General features: G+C 35.5%; 1 protein-coding gene across 13 annotated transcripts in view; it reads left to right on the top strand.

The window, feature by feature from the left end:
* The window catches only part of NKTR (natural killer cell triggering receptor), a 55,277-nt gene that overhangs the window by 9,100 nt on the left and 22,338 nt on the right, over positions 1–23,839 (top strand). For 8 of the 13 annotated variants that reach the window (XM_011232807.3, XM_011232808.3, XM_034662145.1 and 5 more), the window contains 4 exons: positions 13,964–14,038; positions 14,782–14,889; positions 15,612–15,656; positions 17,402–17,489. In XM_011232807.3, the coding sequence (XP_011231109.1) occupies positions 13,964–14,038; positions 14,782–14,889; positions 15,612–15,656; positions 17,402–17,489 (316 nt within the window). Of the gene's footprint in view, positions 1–13,963; positions 14,039–14,781; positions 14,890–15,611; positions 15,657–15,963; positions 17,490–23,308; positions 23,337–23,839 lie in introns of those variants that run through there. The other 5 variants (XM_019806323.2, XM_034662147.1, XM_034662148.1 and 2 more) reach the window with 5 other exon arrangements.

Genomic DNA, 23,839 nt, shown 5'->3' with positions numbered 1-23,839 from the left:
CTTCTCCCTCTCCCTCTGCTCCCGCTCTCGCACTCTCTCTCATATAAATAAATAAAATCTTAAAAAAAAAAAAAAAGAATGTAGAAGGGTTCTGAGACCAAAAAATTTGAGAACTGCTGTTCTAGACACATGCTTTCACAGAATGCAAGCATTAGGTTTTATCTACAGATGTTTTGAACTTTTCGTGTGGCTATTTCACATTTATAAGAAGTTGAAAAATAAAATTAGTAAAAATCACCCATTTGTCCTTTATACAGAATCACTCATTTACATTTGTACCATTTGCTCTCACTTTTTCTCATTCTGCATGCGCAATTTTTTCTGAACCATCTGAGGGTAAGTTACCGATATCATGGCTCTTTACTCTTAAATACTTCAGCGTATTAGCATATTTGTTAAAAGTAGAGATATTTCTGGGGCGCCTGGGTGGCTCAGTCGTTAAGCATCTGCCTTCGGCTCAGGGCGTGATCCCGGTGTTCTGGGATCAAGCCCCACATCGGGCTCCTCTGCTGGGAGCCTGCTGCTTCCTCTCCCACTCCGCCTGCTTGTCTCTCTCTCACTGGCTGTCTCTGTGTCAAATAAATAAATAAAATCTTAAAAAAAAAAAGAGTAGAGATATTTCTTACATAACTGCAATGTAGTTATCAACTTTATAAATTTGCATTGATGTGATACTTTAATCTACCATCTCTGTATTCCTTCTGTTTTTGTGATTGGGTCTAAAAAATCAATTATAACATTCTTTCTCTTCCAATACAAAATCTAGTCTAGCATTAGATATTGCATTCAGCTGCCATGTCACTTTATCCTCCATTTTTATAGCTTTTTTTTTTTTTATCTTTTATGACATTGACACTTCAAAGGAATACAGTGCCCTTCCTGCCTTTTTTTTCTTTTAAAGATTTTATTTATTTATTTGACAGCGCAAGCAGAGGGAGCAGAGGGAGAGGGAGAAGTAGACTTCTCAGTGAGCAGGGAGCCTGATGCAGGGCTCGATCCCAGGACCCTGAGATCATAACCTGAGCCGAAGGCAGCTGTTTAGCTGACTGAGCCACCCAGGTGCCCTGAAGTTTGTTTTCAAAAGTGATAACCAGGGTATTTTTTTAGAGGAATGCTTGACTTGGGAATTTTTTTTTATGTGGGCCTCAGAGCAATATCATAAAACCCTAGCAATTCATCAAAATAGATAAAAATGGGTATATAGATGAAATTGGTGTTTTTACTTCATTGCTTAAAATTCACGTGGATCCAAGAAACTGAATTGAAAATGGAGTACTACTTGTGACTTTGGGCAAGCCACCCGACCTCTTTGTAGAGTGGAAATACTGTTAGTTTTGTCTTAATGTAGCTCTAAAGATAGCACAGCAAAATTTGCTTATATTCAAAATTTTCCTTTGAGCATTAGACTCATCATACTTAAGATAGTTTCTACTTTGGGAGTGAGGCGTGTGGGGATCTGATGCGTACTGAGGGAACAGGAGAAATGCATCTGCCATCTCAACCTCGCCCTGGTCCCGAGCTTGTGAAGAGTGACTGGATGCAATGGTCTGCACTATTTAGATGATTTCTTCCCTTTTTATGTACTCAGAAATTAAATAGGACTCCAGTGTAGTAGTAGTACCTACGTAGTAAGATTGTTGGGAAGAATAATAAAATAATACAACCAGCTATCTTACAGAGTGTGTTTTTGTTACGTGAATTTATTGTGATGGCATGGATTAATTAAGGAGCGTGGTTTTAATTAGACTGCCATTTGTGTTATAACAATCAGATAACAAGGTAGGGAGCTAGTCGTGTAGGAAGCAAAGGCAATGGAGCGGCACTGGTCTTCTAAGTTATTCTTGTCTGTCCTAACTAATCTGAAAAACCACAAGAAGGATTATCCTAGTGGTAGGGCTGGGAAAAGGGGACAAAGTGAGGTGTGATCAGTTGTAGGATTTCCACAGTGATGTTGAAGTTTTACAGTACCCTTATAGCTAAAAACATGCCTCTGTTAGTGAGAGTCCTAACGAAAAGATCATTCTTACAGCAACCTTTAAATTCCCTTGTCCCCCAACTCTCGTTTTCCCATAGAAACAGTGGTTTTTATATCTGATTTTTGATAATGTAATGTTTCTTTAAATGGTATCATGTTATTTGCAGAGCAGACTGTTATATGTAAAGAACCTAGCACGGTATCTGACATAATTTTTTTTAAGTTGCTTTAATTATTGTATGTGCATGAACATGAGCACAGGACTTTCATATTAAGGTATTATTTAGACAGACCTTTGTAGATTAAGCCTTTTTGTTCACATTTTAGAAAAAAGGTTTCAGGTTTTTAAGAGGGTTTGGTGTGATTTCTTTCCCTTTTTTTCTTTCATTCATTCATTCATTTAGAAATTGGGCCAAAAGAATCCAATAATAACACCAGGCCTGATTGGATGGTTTTGAAGGCAGACACATACAGATTTTTATGGGGACTTTGAGAAGAGAAAGTTGACTTCATAGCACCTTCCTGTCCCTCCCCTTTCTCTTCCTCAAAACCCCAAGTGAAATATACAAACTTTTTTCCCCCTTTTCTACCTTTAACATAAGATGGCTGTTCCTTGTCTAACTCTACCTCCTACCACCCTCCCCCATTGAATCCCTCTGTTTTTCTGTTATTTTTCTACCTTTGTTGGGATTTACCTGTCAGTGTTGTTGCCAGGGGGATTCTGACTGACGTTAGTGGTATGAACTAGTCGTCCAGTACCATTCCTTACAGTTCTGTTTTGGACATCATGTACATAGTCTTAAAGCTCCCCAGAATATATCTTTCAGCCTGAATCCTTGGTAGAACTTAGCACTTAAACAGATGGTCAGGTGTTCAGTAAACACTTCTCTTACTGGGAATAAAAGCAGATGGAAACTAAAAAGATTTCTTTAAATAGGCAGAAAAAAGCTCAGGCTAAAAAGGGCAAGACTTGGGTGACTCACAAAGTTATCTAAAACTGGAGTAATGCTTTCAAAATTATCTCAGAAATTGTGTTGAGAACCCATAGCTGTGCATGCCTGACTGTAAGCCTTGCTACAGGTAGGCCCTTATTTTAGTTTCATTGTGTTCCAAGAGACTGTGTCTTAAGTAGATTGCTATATAGTGAAATATCAGATTCCTGTTTCTAGTCCTTACAGACTTGCAAAAATCAGTGATGTCTTATTCTTAATTAGGTAATTTGTGTGAGTGGAGGGGCTAAAAAGGATAGATCTCTGTATTCTGGTTGGGTACCTAATATGATGGGGAAAAGGGAAGAGTTATGTCCCTAAGTTATTTCCCAAGAAGGGATCCTCATAGGTAGTTTAATTAATATGAAGACCCTGATACTTTCATCACAAAATTGCAGTGACACCAGTAGTTCGGAAGTGATCCAAACAGACAATCCAGACAGTGTGAAGTACCAGAACTGCAGCTCTGTGTCTTTCTCCCTGCTCTTACCTAGCTGTTGTCACCACCTGAAAAACTTGGTGTTTTTTTTAGGAGTCTGATTCTGGGAGTAGAAGAAGGAGATTGTGAAAAGCAGGAATAAACCAAGGGTACCTAGCTTCTGCCACAAGACAATCATCTTTCCCAGAGAGCCTGGAAGTTTCCACTTAACTGTTAATATACAAATTGCAGTTCTGTTACACTGAAGTAAATAAGATCAATTTGGGCAAATAAGCATCTCCTTTTAAAGAATGCTGTCATTCCTGGGAAGGTTTGTTTTTATACATGACCTGAATTTATGCAGCAAGACTGCTTGCTTTAATTGCTCGATGGGAGAGCCACTCTGGGAGTTGTGTTTAGGGCAAGCGGAAGTCAGTGACGTTAGAACCTGGGAAGACAGCTGAGTATATTGGGAGGAGCCCTGGATGAGGACTCAGAAGACCAGGCTCTGGTTCTGGCTCTGCTCATTTCTATATAGGTGACCTTTGATAAGTCATATTAATAGCCAACTGTGTTTGAAACCAGGTAATAATCTTGGCTATGATAATATTGGTATATGTATCTGTGTGTGTATGGTTTTTTTGTTTTGTTTTGTTTTTAAGTAGGCTTCTTGTCCGGTGTGGAGCCCGACCTCGGGCTTGAACTCAACAACCCTGAGGTGAAGACCAGAGAGCTGGGATTGAGAGTCGGACACTTAACCAACTGGGCCACCCAGGTGTCCGAATACCATACAGTTTTAGGGTGTCTTAGTCCACAAAATATTATGATGTAAGATTTATACCCATTTTACAGATGAGGAGACTCTCAGAGGGACTAATTGATCCAGGATCATCTAGCTAATAATTGTGAAAGCCCGGGCTTGCGCCTAGTTTTTCTTTCTTATCCTTTATACCATGGCTGCTGTGCAAAACCTAGGGTTTAGTATTGTGAAGCTCTTGCAGAGCAGGTCAGATCTGAGGGGAGTGCTGAGTAGGATAGCACTAGGGTATTTGTTGGCTGGGGAGTGGAGCACCTATTAAAGGAAAGAGGTTGGATATGGCAGTAGGGAATTCTTAGAGTATTTTTGAAATGTATCTTCCATTATCATTGTATACGGGAAGGGATGAAAAACTCCTTCTACTTCTTCCTCCGTTCCTAGAATTTTAGTTAATACTCTTAGTTATTTGCTTAATTACGTCAGTATTATAAGATCAGGTAGGCTTTCTTGGCTGTCCTCAGAATTTAATCACCGCTTATAACATTGTTTTTGTTAGAAATGTTTTCCGTATTCCAAACCACCAGTTTGAAGATGGCTTTTTAAATATGTAGGATTTAAGAGGGGGATTGCCAGTGTTTATGAATGACACATTAGGGAAAAAAAAGGAATATTACAATCAGTAAAGCTGATTTGCAAGTTCTAAACTGTGTGACATGAACTCTTACTGCATCTGTTTGGCACATTTTAAGCTGAAAAGGGTTTCATTGTTAGTAAAAATAGTACATGCTCATTATAAAAATTCCAGCAATATTTAAAAAGTTAAACCTGCCTTAAAATCCTGCCATGCAGAGATAATCACAACTAACCTTTTCTGAACATTTTATCTTAATTCTGTATACTGCTTCTTACACAATGTTTAAAAATAGTATATGCTACATACTATGCTGGTCCTGCCTTTTTCTGTTAAGCAGCATGTTCTCAACTTTTTTCTGTTTTAATAAATGAGTAATATAATCACTCTTAGTGGTTATATAGTTTACCATCATATGAAAACATCTGTATCGTTAGAATATATAAAGGTGATGGTTGCTAAACATAAAGGCTAAACAATGGGGACCTAAATTTAAGACAGAAGTTTTCTCTTACATGGCTCCCAGCGAGTCAGCAGATCCCGGCTGATGATGTCAGGGACCCAGGCTTTGTCTTGTTAATAACTCTGTCATAGGGTGGATGGGTGGGTGAAGCTCTTAACAGAAGAATTCATGTTGGATAAATACAGATGAAATTAGAAGAAACGTTTTGCAACCCTCAGTATGATTGGTTCGGGAAAGGATCATCAGTGGCCAAACCGTTGGGTGAAAAGTTGTATAGAACATGGTATGCTCTTAAGTTTCAAAATGTCATTTCAGTTATTAATGTAAAAGTGGGAGGAAAGTACTTTTATAACTGAGAGATCTGGCTAATATTTCAGCATTACCAGTATGTGTCAGACTGACCTGTGCTTCCTAATGGGATGCAAAAAAAAAGGGGGGGGCGGATAGAGATGGGGACCATTTTAGATTAAAAGAGACTAAGGCATGACAACCAAATCAGTGCATAATCTGTGGTTAGAGTCTTGGATTTAAAAAAGAGGTATAGGGGAGCCTTGGTGGCATAGGCAGTTAAGCCTCTGACTCTTGATTTCAGCTCAGGTCATGATCTCCGGGTGGTGAGATTGAGCCCTGTGTTAGGCTCTGCGCGCAGTGGGGAGTCTGCCTGGGATTCTCTCTGTCCCTCTCTCTTTGGCTGTCTCCCCATGTGTGCTCTCTCTTGTCTCTCTCTCTCTCTCTCTCTCTCTAAAATAAATAAGTCTAAAAAAAAAAAAAGGTGTAAAGGGCATGTGGAGCCAGTTGGGTAAATTCGAATTTGGACTGTGTATTAGACTGTGGTGTTAATCACTATTAAGGTGGTGTGGTAATGGTATTGGGGTTAGGTAGGGGAGTATCTTTTTTCTTTAGGAGTATATACAGAAGTAATTAGGGTGAAGTGTAACAACGTCTTTTATTTTCAGTTTGAACCAGGAGCAAGGGGCATTGCATGTTCATTTAGATAACCTTTGGGATCATTCTGTTAAAATCCTCTAGAAATCTCAGTACTTTTGGGGGGTTGCAATTAAATGACTTTAATTGCATATAGGTTACTTTAGGGAAAATTGGACACATTTACAATTTTGAGTTTTCCTGTCTAAGACAAGGTATGTCTCCCTTTTTATTCAGGTTGCCTTTATGCCTGTTAGAGGTTTGTAATTTTTATAAGTCCTGCACTGTTATGGCTAAGTAGTTAGAATGTTTTTTATTGGTTCTGTGAATGTGATTTTAACTGTTACTTTTTTTACTGGTTCTTGTTGATCGTAAGATAAATATTAACAATTTTAATGTCTCCGTTAATACTTCAGTTTGTTTTTTAGGTTATTTAGGTTTTCAGTGTCTTTCAAATAATGATAAATTTACTCTTTAGTATATGTAGCTCTCATATCGTTCTCTTGTCTACTGCATTGCCTAGAATTTATAGAACAGCAGTAAACAGTAGTGATGCTAACAAGCACTTTTAACTTGTTCCTTACTTTAATGACAGTGCTGTGCTAATGTTCCACCATTAAACATAATGCTGGCTATTGATTTGAAGGGTGTCTGAGAATTTTTGTGTTTATGTTAAGAGATGAATGTTAATTTCATCAAATGGTCTTTTGGTTTCGGTCTTAGGATATTTATAGAGTTCTTCCTTAACTTCAGTAAATTAATAGATTTCCTAATATTTATTTTTTTTACGATTTTATTTATTTTAATAGAGTATGCACGCACGCACGCACTTACAGGGGAAAGGGCCCAAGAGTTGGATGCTTAACCAACTGAGCCACCCAGGCACCCCAGATTTTCTACATTTAATAGTATCTTTTAAAAAAAGATTGATAGGGTTTTTATTTGTTTGTTTTTTCAAGGATTTTATTTACTTACTTAGAGAGCACAAGTGGGCAGAGAGGGAGAGGGAGAGCGTAGGGCTCGATCCCAGGACCCTGGGATCATGACCTGAGCTGAAGGCAGACGCTGAACTGACTGAGCCACCCAGGTGCCCCAATATATGGGGTTTTAAAGTTTGTTTTATATCATCTTTCTTAGGCTTTGTTATCAATTTAATTTACTTCATAAAGTTTGTTAGGGTTTTCATCTTTTGCTGTGCTGTGAAACAGTTAACATTACACTTTAATATGAAGAGTTATTTAACAACGCTCTTTTGGATGGATACTTAATAACATTTTAGTTTCTTTCTTGGCTCTGTTTTTTAGTCTCTGTCAGCATGGAGTTGTAATCCATACTTTCCTATAATTCTTTTTCCTACATTTTGGTGTTATTTTTTCTTTTTCCTCTAAAAGAGCCAGTTTTGGAATTTATTTATCAAGTCTGATACTTTTGTTTTCTAATTTATTAATTTCTGCTTGTACTTTCATTAAAAGCTTTTTATATATTTTCCTAGGTTTGTTTACTGCTTTTTTATTTTCATTTGAGTGATTAATTTATCTAATCATTAATGAAAATGTTGTATGCATTGATTGGGACAAAGAAATGATATTCAGAACCTTTTGCCTTTTGAGACCTGGCAGCTCTCTAAGATCTGGCCTCACTCCCTGACATCCTGTTCTTTGATTCTCTCATCTCAGCCCATGTCCTTGTCAGCTAACTACATGAGCCAATAAATTCTTTTGAGTTTTTGCTGGCACTGTCTGAAGGATACCTTAGTTGAGGGTTGATTGACCTGTCATGAGAAAAGCTCTGTGTGCCAAAAAAAAATTATATATCTTAAATCTTATTTGTGTTTTCTTGCTATTTGCTTTTCTTTGTTTTATATCTTTTTACTGTGGGTTGCTCTGCCACAGTAATTTGAAAGATGTTTAATGTATTTTTAGTTCTACGGGTGAGTTACATGTTTAAGTATTCCTAAACCGCATTTCCTCTACCTGTTGACTCCCACTATGGAATATGAGGAAGTGGATTTTTTCTAACCAGTTCCACCGCCTCTTGTTGGTTTTAATGTTCCACCGCCTCTGTGATCTATGTCTTCATGATATATTCTTTAAGTGTGTAAAGCAGAGTACAGTATAGTGTGCGTAACATGCTACCTATTTTTTTAACCAAGGAGTGGTTATTTTTATTTCTTGTTTACTACTGTTTACTGCTGTTCTAGAAATTCTAGGCAATGCGGTAGACAAGAGAACGATATGAGAACTACATATATCAAGTGTGCTTATTTTTATTTCTTTTAAAATTGAGAAATAATTTACTTATAACTTCTTAGTTTCAGGTATACAGCATAATGATTCGGTATGTGTTTATATTGAGAAATAATCACAGGAAGTCTTGTTAATATCCATCACCACACAGTTAAATTTTTTTTCCTTGTGATAACTTCAGTTACATTTTTTTCTTGTAATAAGAACTTTTAAGATCTGTCTAAGCAGACTTATGCTATCTTTTTTTTTTTTTAAGATTTTATTTATTTATTTGACGGAGAGAGAGACAGCCAGCGAGAGAGGGAACACAGGCAGGGGGAGTAGGAGAGGAAGAAGCAGGCTCATAGCGGAGGAGCCTGATGTGGGACTCGATCCCAGAACACCGGGATCACGCCCTGAGCCGAAGGCAGACGCTTAACCCTGTGCCACCCAGGCGCCCCTGTGCTATCTTTTTAAGACAAGAAAAATAAGAGTATATCAGTATTTGCCTGTGTATGTGAAAAGATTAGAAGCATACACATGAAATTAATGAAAGTGATTACCTGTTGACAGAAGTGGGAATAAGACTCTTTCTCACTCTTCACTTTTTTCTACTGTTGGATTTTTGGATCATGAGAACATTGCCTATTCAAAAGAAAACATTTTTAGAAAGTTCTTAAAAATAACAAAAAAAAATTGCCAATACATACTTTGTTTCCCGGTAGCTGTAACATTTATATTTTGTAACCATAATTACTATAGTTATGTAGGTTTAATTATGTTGTAATGGATTTAGTGCTCAGTGCCATTCTTTTCCCAATAGCCTTCTCTCATTAGTTCTTTGAGTCATATCTTAGGTTCATATTTCAAACAGATTTTTTAAAAAGATTTTATTTATTTGAGAGAGTGCAGAACAAGAGAGAACGAGCGGGCACGAGTGGGGGCTGGGGGGGAGGGGCAAAGGGAGGGAGGGAGAAGGAGGCTCCTTGCTAAGTAGGAGCCCGATGCAGGGCTCCCCAGGACACTGGGATCATGACCTGAGTCCAAGGCAGATGTTTAGCCCGCTGAGCCACTCAGGCACCCCTCACATAGATTTTTCAGGATAAAATCTAATTATTATATTTCCTTTGCTATATATGGAATTCTTTGTTCACAGCCTATTAGTCCCTTTAAGATGGTAGACACTGTTCTGTTGTCTCCAGTTTCTAATGTAAAGTGTCAGAAAGTCAGCCTAATTTCTTTTTCCCTGTAGGTGACATTTTATTGCTTGGATGCTGGAAGGATTCTTTATACCTCTGAAGATAGCTTTTATTAAGCTATGTCTTCATGTCCTGCCACTTGTAATAACTTTTCCTAGTATATAATGAATACTTTTTATCTGTATATCTAGGTATTCCTTCATTTATATTTTGTTAATCTCTATCTTTGAATAATTTGGTTTCAGGTGTTCTTATTTTTATTCAGGTATTTATTGCGTACTTATTCTGTACTGGACACTGTACTAATCAGTGGGGCTAGAATGGTGAATAAAACAGATACAGTCCCTATCCCTCTGCCCTCACACACATCAGCCAGGCCCTAGGGTGGATATAAGTCCATTTTGTTCATACCACTGATGGCTCATCACATTGTTTAAGAATTTGTATTTGTCATTCCCAGCAAAGCTGTGAGCTCCCCAAAACAAATGTTGTGTCTTATATACTGTTGGACAACCTGACACATGGGGAAGATCTCAGTTAAATGGGTAAATGGCCTGATTTTGTTGAAATGGTGCACCCGTTCCTTAATTTCCTCTTAGATTTTGCTCTCTGCATACTCACTATGATCTGTTCATACCTTTGTTCTTAATCCTCATCCCTTACTTGTTTGTATATGTGATATTCTTTGCCCTTTGTAGTATACCATTTCCTAAATTTTTTTCCCAACCAGTGCTCACTTTTCCAACTACCATATCTTTTATGTCCATGATATAGGTCTCATTTTTCACTACTGTACCTGTAATTCCAGGGCAACTGTTTCTAAGAACAAGAAACAATATTATTGAAAGATGATGTTCGATTTTATCCAGATTCTGGGTACTTGCCAGTTTTATTCCTGTCACCTAGCGGCCAAATCAGGATTACACCATGACTTAGGCCTTTTCTTTCTGTAGCCAGTGAGTAATCTCAGTATCGTTCCCCTGTCTTGGCTATCTTGAAGGATCTGCGTTTCGGTATGTTGGGATTAAAGTCAGAAGCCATTGTTGCTCTGTCATTTTTGTCCTTAATCATATATTTTTTGCACTAAAAACACCATACTGATGCTTATACAGTCTAATGCTTATGTAAACCAGTTTCTGATTTTAGTTTTACACATATAGAGCAGTGTATTTTAAGATAATATTATTGACAATAATGACTGATTAACAGATTACTAAATCTCACTAAAGTATAAGTAGTGTTAACGGTATTTCTGAGATCTTATTCATTCAAAAGCAGGATCAGGGGCGCCTGGNCCTCCCCCTCCCCCTGCTTGTGTTCCCTCTCTCGCTGGCTGTCTCTATCTCTGTCAAATAAATAAATAAAATCTTTAAAAAAAAAAAAAAAAGCAGGATCAGTTTCTCAAGAGGCATCCGCAGAGCATGTTAACTTATTACAGGAGATAGTAAATCTCAGGCGTTTACTATTGGGAAATGGGATTGCCATCGCAATCATTTTTTCATCAGTTTGGGAGCCAGAGAATCTTCTCTTCTGCAAATTTATTCTGTCTTTTCCTTAAGTAACTGTAGTTTACACTTTTCTTTTCAATGCTTTATAATCACAGTTAATGCCTGCTGTCACTTGAAGATAAGTAATCTTCTGAACCATCCTGACTTATTTTTTCTTTAAAGACTCTATACATCAGAATATTTTCTATTTTGATTTGCAAAATGACAATTGCAATTTAATTGAAAGACATTTGTTGAAAACTTGTTTATCTTGCTAATGATCTTAATTAGTTCAAGGTCTTTTGCTGGATACATTTGCTGGACTGTATCCTATAGTGTTCAGTTTAAACGTTTTTTATTCAATTTGGAGGGAGTTAATACTGGTATACCTCTTTGTAGGTAGGGATCATCATCTTTTTGTGTTTTCCTTTTTTCTGATAGAAAACGTTGACCTTGCCTTTTGTTTCTAGACTCTTCAAATTGAACATTTACAGGTGTTTTAAATAAAGACACTCTCAACCAATGTCTGAATGTCTGTAGCCTTTCTCTTGTTTTGCACGCCTGATTGGGTTAACCTGTTCTTTCCGTGGATTTTTAAGTTATTTTTCTGGTTTTGGCAGTGATTTTAACCTTGCGCCATGGTATGGAAGCCAAAACAATTTGGTTTTGTTCTATTTTTTCTTTACTCTGAACAACATAATGCCATAAAGGACACAAAACCTCTGCTCTAAGCCTTGCCCCATGAGACTGAGAAGTCAGTCAGTACAAATTTTTTTTCCTCACCTAGTTAGAGGGTAAGATATTAGAGGTGAGTGTTTTTTTTTTTTAAACATCATTGTTGTTTGGTATCCCTCTCTGAATATTAAACCTGGAAATATAATCACATTTAATTGTTTTCAAATGTATTATGCCACTAGAGGTTTCATAACTCCTAATCATCTGTAAAGGAGAAACTAAAAACATTTGAAACTTTCATCGGCTTTCTTTTGGAGGCACTAAAGGTTTTGATAAAAAGAAACTTGATGTTGAAGTTACTGTAGTCTTAGAAGAAGGCTGAGTTTTTGATTGTTTTAATTATATCTTTTATCTTAAAAAGTAACAATCTTACAGGGATCCCAAATATCTAACTATGTTCTTGTCTGCAAAGCTAGATGATTTTGAACTTGACACCAACCTAGCCAGCTATTTCCCAGGGATTTATGAAGATTGATGAAAATACTTTTGTCACACTGGTAAAATATTTCCATGTAAATACAGAGTGGTTACATTACTGTTATTACATGACTTTTTAAAAATTCTGATTTCTTGGGGGCACTTCAGTGGCTCAGTTGGTTGGATGTCTGATTCTTGATTTTGACTCAGGTCATGATCTCGTGGGTTGTGGGACCAGCCAGAGTTGGGCTCTGCACTCAACAGGGGAGTCTGCTTGAGATTAACTCCCTCTCCCCCCGCCCCCGCCCCGTGCGTGCTTGGTCGCTCGCTCTCTCTTTCTGTCTCTCAAATAAAATCTTTAAAATTCTAATTTCCTGTCTTTTTCTTCATTCCTTTAGACATAAAGGTCAGCTAGAACATTTTGAAATTGCTTTAAAATTTGGCTCCATTGAAGCTATAGACAGAATGACACAGGAAAGTCTTACATGATGCCATTCTTCCACTTTTTATCCCTTAAGGATGTCTGTTATGTAGTAGCTTTGTAGCTTTGTTTTGTCCTCAGAGGAACTGACTGACATGGCCAAGAATAAATTCAGTTCTTAGTGATAAAGAGTAAATCAAATCAGTTTGTGTCTGTGCTGAAAATGACTTATATTGGGTCCACAGTTAATTTTGATTTATTTATAAGTCCCTTTGAGTAAATAAAAATGTTCATTCATAATGGAAAAGATTCTATAGAATAAAGGGAAAGGGGACTCAGAAAAGTGATTGTAAATCAGAATATCATCTTTTACGTTATTGAGAGTCTTTTGTGAGGTCTGCAAAGTCAAGACTACTTTTGTAATAATAAAATTTGCTGTTGTACTCTCATTCACAAGTTGAGTTTTCCAGAGATTACACAATATGTAGTGATGTCACCACTCGGACTCTGATAGAACGTGTGCTTTATATCCTTGTGTTTTAAAAATTTCTGAGTTTTAATTTATAATACAGTAAATAGCAATAGATAATAACCCACATTGTAAAAGCTCAATAATTTTTAAGAGTTGGAAGGAGTCCTAAGACCAAAAAGTTTGTGAAGCACTTTTCTGTAGCATAGTTAAATCAAATTTGTAGGCTTGCTCCTTATCATTTCCTGTGTATTGTATGTTTTTTGTCTGTTTTGTGTGTCTTTGGTATTTTTTAGGAGCCATAACCTATTCTGTTTATGCTCTCTCGGAATAGAATGTGAGTTTTAGTTGTGAGTGGCAGTTCAAGAGGTTGGCTCTAAATAGTTCTTGCATAAAGGTAGAAAGCTAGATATAGAAGACAGAAGAACTTTCTTCTAACAGTATGAGCCACAGTCACTGTCTTGTGGTATGATGTCCTCTCATCACTGGAGGGGCTCAAGCATAGACAGACAACTATTGAGAATATTTTAAAGCAAATCAGTAGTGTTCAGGTAGGCAACTATACTAAAAGGGATCTAATAATGTAAAGCCCCTTCACAAGATGCTTAAAATCCTACAGTTTTAGGGCTGAAACCACTTAGGCTGCCTGTGAATTCTAACACTAACAAATAGAGTGGAATTCTCGTTAGCTGGTATTGCTCAGTTAAATTTTTTCCTATTAAGTCTTCTGAAAAATTAAATTACAAAAATGGACCTTTCAGTTTGTTAATTCTGTTTATTATTTTATTTCTCCTATATAGAATGTGGCATATTTAATCATCTTGCTTACCTTTTTTTATGTGTTTTATTACAGTTGGTCGCATTATGTTTCAGCTCTTCTCAGACATATGTCCAAAAACATGCAAAAACTTCCTTTGCCTATGCTCAGGTAAGTGAATTGTTAAATTATTTCCAATGAGAAGTCATGGCTTATAGTTTTATCTTGCTTTACAGAGTAGGTGTGTTCTGTAAAAAGTGACTGGCTGTAAAATGAGTTTAGCACACTAAAAAATATTATTTTCACTGATACGAAATCAGGAAAGCGTTTCTTAAAGGGTAGAGAAGACAAAGAAATGGTCTTAAGAGTAAAAAAGAAAGTACTACTGTGTGTAATGAAGTCATCTCTAAATATTGTAGTTCATAAATTCTAAATTCCGGTGTTTTGAACAAATTTAGCATTCCATATTCATAAGAAATTTAGGATTAGAAGATAGGCAAAACATAATGTGGTTGTTCTTTGTTATCTTTAATTGGATTTATATTTTTTAAAAGTAGAAAAAAATAGGAAAAATGTCTGTAATGTTATTTTAAAATAACAAATTAAATTTTTTAAGTCCATGCTTGGATACACTTACATACATACAAGATCTTTGCACCAACTCCTTGATTGCCCTCTTGTATTGGAGTGATAACCATTTCTAATCCTTCTTTTCTCCTGTTGCATGTAGAGTCTATGCCTCACAATTTAACATTTATATGCTGCTTGATACTTAGTTTGTGTGTTGTTACCTTGTTGCCCTATGTTTTGTATCCTACAGTGCCAACACACAGGAGGGACTTCACAAAGGGCTATTTGGATGATTCTTTCCTGGACAGATGTCTTTAGCTAAATTTCACTTATTTTTTTTCCAGGAGAGAAAGGCCTTGGGAAAACAACTGGGAAGAAGTTATGTTACAAAGGTTCTACATTCCATCGTGTGGTTAAAAACTTCATGATTCAGGGCGGGGACTTCAGCGAAGGTAGAGCTAAAAGTTAAGCTTTTAATAACTCCATCAATCAGTTTCTTAAGCTATCTCATTATACTATTAATTATAAATATTGTGTCACCGTATGATGTAAATATTAAGTGGTCAGTGAGTAGATGTGTAGAGCAAGAATGTATGAAAAGCAAAATACTAAGCCATTTTATTTTGTTTTTATGTACTTTTAATAATAATATTAAAAATAGTTGGTGAATTCCCTTACAATGAATGCCAAGTAGTTTTGGATTATTTTTATTCTTCCTGAATTTTTTTGGTGTGATTACTTTTTGAAATAAATGGGTTATGGAGATAATTTTTAATAGTAGTTATTATAATAGGAGTGGGCTTTTTTTGGACTTTATTTTCAAGATGAAGGGCACCTGGTGGCTCAGTTGTTGGGCGTCTGCCTTCAGCCCAGGGCATGATCCCAGAGTCCTGGGATCGAGTCCCACATCAGGTTCCTCTGCTGGGAGCCTGCTTCTTCCTCTCCCACTCCCCCTGCTTGTGTTCCTTCTCTAGCTGGCTGCTTCTCTGTCAGATAAATAAATAAAATCTTAAAAAAAAAAAAAAAAAGATGAAGTTAATTGAGGATTTGTGGAATTTTGATTATAGCAATTACAAGGTGTTAGCTTTAGCAAATTGAAAGCATAAAAAGTAATTTATACATATTAATATATTTTTAATTTTCATTATAATTTAATGTAGCTCATTATTCGCAGGTAATGGAAAAGGTGGAGAATCAATTTATGGTGGCTATTTTAAAGGTAAGGCTTAATATTTTATGGTCCTTTGTTTCAGTTCTGATATTAAAGCAAATTTGATCATGTACTTTTAATGAGGAGAGGTTTACTTATAGTTCACTTTTTGCATGAAACTAATGCTGCATGAAAATACTTTATTTGCATGAACTTGGGGATAAATTATATTATAATATGTAACTTTTAATTGACAAGATTAATTAAGGCTAACTTTATGGTTAAACATGACTTTCAGCATGGAGGTTAGGCAACTATATACATGAAAACTCCTATCTTCCTGCCTAAAACTGTCAACATATTCTTTTGTTTATAGAGAATGTGGTCTTTTGCAAAATGAAAAGGTAAGAGAACGAAGCTCAGTAACACAAACTCCAATTCTGTTCCCTTGCACCCTTCCTAATAAATTTATGGACAGCCTGGGTTAGGTTGTGGCTGGATTTCTTATATTGCTTGAAGACTTGGAAAATTCTGTATACTATTTCATACATGCATCTGTATCTTTTTTCTTTTCCCAATGGGTTATTAGTTCTACATCAGAGAAAAAAAATCTAGTCGTGTTTTTTCCCCCTAAACCAAGCAGTTTCTTTGAATAAAAGTTGGTATTTCCTACTTTCTCAAAGGTTTGTATGTTTTCTTTTGTATACTAGAACTATATGATTGTGTTTTATTCCTACAGTAGTAGTATTTGCATAAATCTAACTATTGCACTTGCCCCAAAAAGCCTTAGAAAAGTCAGTTGCAGATATTTATAATGGGATCCAATCTTACTAGATTTAATGCCGTGATAGCTTCAGTGTTATAATAGTCTTTTATATTTCTTTTGGGGAAAAATGGATTACTACTCTTTTTCAGAAGCCTGTTCCCAAGGTAATCATTTTTTAAAGTTTTCTGTGTTTCTGTTTGTTCTAAAGAAAGATTTGTTTGTATGAATGTTACAAGGAAATTTAAATTAGTTTTGAGGATATTTCTGCTGGAATTAAAATCATCTCTTGAGTGATGTTTATAACAGTTTTTCCTTTGAACCAGTAGGAAGCAGCTCGTTAGCTGGTTCTATCCGCTTGTAGCAATTTGAAACTAATGTCGTAGGCCACTTTATTGTGGTTGTTCCCTGTGGCAGATACTTGTGTATCTTAAAATTATATTTTGCCTTTTAAGTTTTTGTTTTTATGGGACTTTCCTCCTTAAATAATTTTTTATCCTATCTGTTAGGAGTCTATATACTTGATTTAATTTATGTACATCCTTACAGCTTAATCTATGTAACTTATTGGTTTTTGCTCTCATAGTCTAGCTTCAATACAGTTGAATAAGTTTACCATATAGAAATTAAGCACATGAGATTATTAAACTTCTCCCAATAGAGTGTATTAAGCAAGATAATTGGAAAGTTGAAGAAAATGAGCTTTACCGTAGAGGTTTTTCTAAAATCTCTTTACTGGTTTTCCCTGAAAGTTAATAGTTTACATATTATTTAGCCAAAGTATGTTATTACTAAAAGTGACTGTTCTAAGGCTGTTTGTATAAAGCATTAAATATGTGTTCTTTTCCTCAAGGCTTTAAATAGTATTTTTGATCTAAAATGCTTTTGGTATTTGATTAGTTAAAAAATTTTTTTTCTAAATATTCAGACAAGTATCTTTACTGACCAGAAGAGGAATTTCATCCTTGCTTTCTATTTATTACTGTGAACATTACACTTTTAAAAGTGGCTTATAATTGGAGACTGACGAATTTGTGTTTTCTTCAAACAGATGAAAACTTTATTCTCAAACATGACAGAGCGTTCCTTTTGTCAATGGCAAATCGAGGGAAACATACCAATGGTTCCCAGTTTTTCATGTGAGTAGGCATAATTCAGAGATGAGCTTTTCTTAAACAGAGAAGCGCTGTTCATGAGAAAGATGGTACAGTTAAACCAAGTTTAAATGCTAGAATTCTGTCAAATTGGACTTTGTTATTAACTTCTAACATTACAGAAACTGGTAAGCTGTAACAACCGCCTCAGCGTTCAGCATATATCCTCCATTTGAAGAATGGTACTTAAAAGACGTAACTTGAAGATGTACATTATTTTCAACGTATGTTGTCATCTTAAGAAATTGGCTTTTGACTTAACAAATTTGGGGGCTCAGTTTACCAAAACTAGATTGGAACATAAACTGTTGATCAGTATTTAAAAATTGTTCATAGACTAGGACTAGATGTGCCCTTGACCTGGAGAACAGTTGTTTTGAGTAAACCATTGTGTGGTTACTTTTTCTCTTATTGTTGCTCTTTGAGCTAATTTGAGAGATACTATTTTCTGATACCGTACAGAGATGAGTGACTTTGCTGTTGCATCAGCATTGTAAGAAACTTAAATCTTTGGAGAGCTCTATGCATAATTGAATTAACCCAGTATTGCTGTCATTGCCACCAAAATTTATGAGATTAGCACTCAGGAGGAAACTTTAGAATGCTAAATTTGCTTTTTACTTTTTTTATTTTTATTTTATTTTTTAAGATTTTATTTATTTGACAGAGAGGGCACAAGCAGGGGGAGCGTCAGGGAGAGGGAGAAGCAGGCTCCCCTGCAGAGCAGGGAACCCTGATGGGGGGCTCGATCCCAGGGTCTTGGGATCTTGACCTGAGCCAAAGGCAGTCACTCAACCAACTGAGCCACTCAGGTGCCCCTAATTTGCTTTTTAAAGAAACAAGCACCTCTTCATGTACATACAGGCACAACCAAAACCGTACTTATTTCTCATCTGAAAGACCTTCGGCATACTTCTAGTTATATTCTTATCTAAAGCTACTCTAAAGCCTATTTTTATTATAATCCCAGGATTTAAAATAGGAAAGGTAATTGGCTAGCATGAAGTTTAATGCTTTTGATTTGAAGTAAATCTCTATAGTTGTACCATATATGTCGGAGAAATATTTTATTCATGGCCTGTCAGAAAAAGTTCTTGTCATCTTTCCGAATGGACGAGTATGAATGGCGCTTCCCTGTCTTTAAAAGAGTAAATTATTCATGTAAACTAAATCTCACATTTTAAATTTGTCTGCAAAATAGATTTCCAACATGATCTGATAAAGTTCAGATAAGGGGCATTCTGTTCCTAAGAATGTCCTAAAAAATGGAAAGCTAATGGAAGATGACAGTGCTTGGAGCTGTGCAGGAAAAAAGGAAGACCGAAAACATTTGTTCCTAGATCATGTTTTGATCCCACAGAGCAGTAGTTATTAATACTTCTATACTAGAGTATTTTTCTTTCCTTAACCTTCTTAAGGGCCAAAAAAAAAAAGTAGTGGGAAATATTTTGAAAAACTTCTTTTATAGTAATTTAATATAAAACTATTTACTCTTTGATTGAGGTTTCCCATTTCCATTTTTAAGCTTATCTGAACTGTGAACATGATAAACTAATGAAATTCATTGGTCAAGAAGCTACCATCTGAGGGCTCTAAAGTTTCTTTTAGATTTACTTTTTTTATATCAGTACATTAAAATTTATCAGGTAGCAGCAGCTTCTTCCCATTGTTACATACGAATTAGCTTGTTTAATCAAATGTGAAGAGTAAAAACCGGTGCAGGTACATACATTAATTACCATCCAGTATATGAGGAGGTTCTCCCTTCAAAAATTTTATTTTGTTTCTATGTTATTTAGTATTTGCTTAAGTCTTTTGTAGGAATGCTTAGTATCAAACAGAATTATGGCCATTGCTGTTTCTACATAGCTTAACTTTACATTGGACTGCTATTTTCGGCAATTAATGCCAAATGAAAATTTTAACATCCATGAATTAGGATTAAAAATTTTAAGCTTTGTTTTCATAATTAACTGTAGATGGCACTAAAATCATTGTGAACTTGTGTTGAAAGAAAATTTTCTGCTTTTAGTTTGAAATTTACTTCTGGAAATGAGTTTGCAGTTAAAAGCAATCTTGGAAGTAATTTAGTGTTTTTGTACATACAAAAAAAAATCCTTACCTCTTTTTTTTTTTTTTTCTTTTTTTGGAAGACATTTTTGTGGCATGTGCTTTTTTTATGCTGGCTGAAAGTACCAGTTTCCCACGGGTTGAATGATAAAATAAAACTAACATTCACCTTCAAAACACTGCCTTGCTTTTGTAGAAAGGGAAAATGGAGATGACGGCCCATAAAAAGAAAAATTTTTGAAAATTTCTGTCTTGCAAGCCCAAATCCTTTTGGAGTTGGAAGTAGTGAACAAGTATAATGTACTATCTTCAAGCTGTGTCTGTGATCCCAGCTGAGCACTCTAAAAGCTGGGGCTGCCAGGGCTGGCCGAGGCAGAGCTGTCCGCCGCCCTAGGGTGGTGCTGCGCTTTTCCCTCTCACCACAGCTCTGCCTGGGGCGCCTCAAACAACTCTTTGCATTCCAGGCAGGAAAGGGTAGTGTGATAATGATTGGTAAAACGCCAAGAACTGCCTTTATAGTTCCAGTTTTACAGGCTTAATAAGGACTTTTAATACATCCCTGCAAAATTGTATTTGTAGTTCATATTCTAAATCTACTACTTTGTAATTCCTAAGGAGTAAATTTGGTGCTATTAGTGTATTTGCAAAATATTCCTCAAAGATTTTTGTGCTTCGTGTGCAGTAACTATTGTCTTCATTACTGACGCATTTAAAACTTCCTCTTCCTAAGGCATACATCATTTTTATTAGACGTTAATTGTGCATATATTGCTTTCTTTGGATGGAACAATTATGTATATAATAAAAATCAGATTTTCTACTATAAAGCTATTCGTGATTTTGCAGTAACTGCTTATATCTACTACTGTATTAGTCAAAATGATTTTGCTTTGGGGGGCCTGCTATTTTTTTTTTTTTTAAATAGTACTGCTCAAGAAACATGGCAGAAGTGATAGATGGCATTGTCCCCATGAATCACTAAGGAAATAATGGTTTGTTCATGTTGAGGTATTTTTAAAGGAATTCGAAGACCTGGAACCAAAGTAGTAACCAAGTTAACTCAGTATTTAGTCATTTTGTTCTGTTTATTATTTATTTTTAGAGTCCAAACACTAGGAAGAAACCATAATAAAAGCTATAGAATTATAAAGTCTTAAGGTGGAAAAGGATTTCAAGATCATCTCGTCTAACGTTTTCCTTGTATAAATAATGCTAAGATTAAATGACACACAGGGAAACGGGTTTCTTTTCCTTTGGCTGTTACAGTCTGTTAATTCTCTAATTTTCATTGTTGTACTGTACATTCATCAAAAAGATAAAGAAGGTATTGGGTGAAGTAGTCATTAGAAGGATTAGGTGGTTTATAGTTTTGTATTAAACAATGATTTCTTGGGTTAGAGCTACTGTTATAGCTATCAGGAGACGTTGGTTCTGGTTTTATTTGCTGTTTACCCTCAGTTAGTTTTGTCTTCCCTTTTTGGCTTACAAAGTATCTATCCCATTCTCAAAGATAAAGTAAACATTTTGGCATGAAAATTTGGACATAAAAGGAAGAAAGTGTTTTGTAGGTTGATCCTCAGTTTCTGAATATGTGGAATGATTTGTGTGCAAACATCGTCTTGCCTAAAGGGAAGTAGTTGTAATTGCCTAATTTCCATCAGTCTGAAAGGTGCTGCAAAGAAGCTTCAGGCTCATTTGCCTAAATTAGGCAGCAGTCTTCATCAGCTGCAAACAGAACATTGACGTAGTGGTGACATTTGTCTCCCTTTGCTTGATCTGTGCGAACAGTATGTACAGCCATGGATTAGAAAGACCTGCAGAGCTTTGGAGAACAGTCTCTGTCGTTGGCCACTGTCACTGGTCATGATAATGATAAAAATTTAAGAAAACAAGATAACGTAGAAAAGTCAAACTTCAAACAAAAAGCGTTTAACAGGTATAAATAGGACTATGGGAGGAAAATACAAAGTAGTTCCAGGATATGTTCTAACCAGACTTGGAAATCGCTGCTCATCTGAGTGGGAGAGAACTGTTTATCAGAGGTGAAGAGTAGTTTGGTGTTAAGGGTTTTTAAAGTTGTGTTGCCATTTGGGCTAGCAAAAATAAATTTGGGCAGAAATGCATTTTCCCTCCACATATTCATGCATCTGTATGAGAAGAAATGCTAGGAAGTGTCAGTAACCTGGGAGGTTCTAGTATTTCCTTCCTTTTGGGGGGTAGTATCTTTATGTATACAATTGCAAGATTTTTCATCAACAAAGATATTGATGAAACTTAACCATAAACCAAGTTCTCTATCAGGGTGTCACCTTTGACATCCAGTCTCAGTATCACTTAGTGTTTTATATGACATATGTATTAGCAACCTGGAAGGAATTTTGTATCTAGTAGTGTTTGATGTGTATTATGTTAACATTAGTGCTGAATTTTTGAAAGCTCTCTATTTGGTGACTTTTGGAACACACTGGGAGAGCTCTGTAACATGGCTTGGTTAGTTTCCATGGTCTTTACACAAACTGTGTCTCTTTATATAATTTGGTGCCTCTTCCATATGGTGTGGTAGTTTCAGGAGTTGAAGGAAAAAATTGCTTGTTCAAGGCTACATAGACAGAAATAGGTTATCTTTATGTTCATACTACTTTACACCTGGAGTCACTTTTTTTTTTTTTTTACAACATTCATTGAAAATACCACATTATTTGAAACATTATATTCTTTTTGATAGTAATTCATGTATCAATGCCTTTATAAGAAATTAAAGCTTGTTTTTAAATATCTTAAGATTTAATAGTCTGAAACCTTTATAAAGAATTTTGTCCACTATATATAATATGGATTTTGGTCTGAGTATACTTGATATGTTTAAACTTTAATAGAGTTAAAGTTGCTTAGACTGTATTTTTTGAAAAAAAATTTTTTTACAATGGGGAAAATCAGAGATCAGGCAGGAAAAAGCAAGTATCGTGGCCAAAATTTGACAGCATACTTTATACTTTCATCTCTCTTGCCTTTTTATACTTTGAGAAGATCCTTAAAATTCTAGTTATGTTGCTTTATTGTTTCATTATTATTATTACATTATTATTATTATTATTTTCAGGGACTTAACTACAGAAGTATATGGAAGGCAGTAAACAGAAATTATAGTCCAAACTTGGCTCACTTGTTCCTGATTGTGGTCTGTTGTGTGTGATGAAAAAAAGATTTCAAATGTAGAAACATGAAAGATTTTTAACTACTTGCAGTGAATTACTAAAAAGAGAGAAAGTTCCCTGAAATTTTGTTTTGATTTCTCTTAACTCAGTTCTTTTCATTGAAATTTTTGCTTTCCACTGGTAGTAACTGCTCCTGGGCATTCAGATTTTTACATTCATGTATGTACTCAGGATACATTACTCTCTTTTTGAGAAAGATGTTGGTTGACTTAGGTAGTTTGTAGGATTTGCAAAGCGAAATATAATGTTTGGTTACTCACACTCCAGTGTTACAGTATTAAGGCTCTGAACAGATTCCCACTTTCACCACAGTGTTTTTCTTAAGCATAGTTCATCTCTACATACATATCCTATGTGAAAGAAAATTTAGAGCCCTCCATTTTAAAAAAGCTTTCTTGCTTTGCATAAAACTTGAAAATATTTAATTTCAAAGTTATATTGATATTAAAACATAGATTCAGTCTTGTCTTAAAAGTGTATTACAATTTATTTCTTGCCATTTTTGTGTAAAATTTACAGAAAGAGTGTTACACCGTGCGCTCCAAAGGTAATGTCTCATTACTCTAAGGCTCTCTTTTTCTTTCTTTGCCTTTATCTCTTTAATCCTATTGTTATGTGCATTGAACCATTTTAAGAAAAACTTTCTGCTTGATTTATGGCAGCAATACATGTAAAACAAGTGTGTTTTATTGTTGGTGGTTAATCCTGGGAAGTATATTTTAATTTCGGTGGCTTGTTTCCACACCTCTTCTGGGGGAGGGCGGGAAAGAGGGTGTATTGTATATAATGGTTTAGATTGCACTTCAGTACAGAACTGTTAATTTCTGTATAAGGCCAAAACCTTCTTTGATAATGGTATAATAATGCAGATTGTTTTTTGGAGTAATAGTGACACTTTTCAATTTTTGGAATTTACAAAGTTTAAACAAATCCTTATGCATATGTTTTTAAAGTATGTTCAGGGGGTGGAGGAAACTGGAAAATCAGTGTCTAAGTGACAGGAGAAAATGGAAGTGTGAAAATATTGAAAGCTTTTATAATTTGAAATGT

The sequence above is a fragment of the Ailuropoda melanoleuca genome, chromosome 6 (assembly GCF_002007445.2).
Source record: "Ailuropoda melanoleuca isolate Jingjing chromosome 6, ASM200744v2, whole genome shotgun sequence".
Classification (NCBI taxonomy): Eukaryota; Metazoa; Chordata; class Mammalia; order Carnivora; family Ursidae; genus Ailuropoda; species Ailuropoda melanoleuca.
Note: the sequence above shows the minus strand (reverse complement) of the source record. Positions and strands in the feature narration are given on the sequence as shown.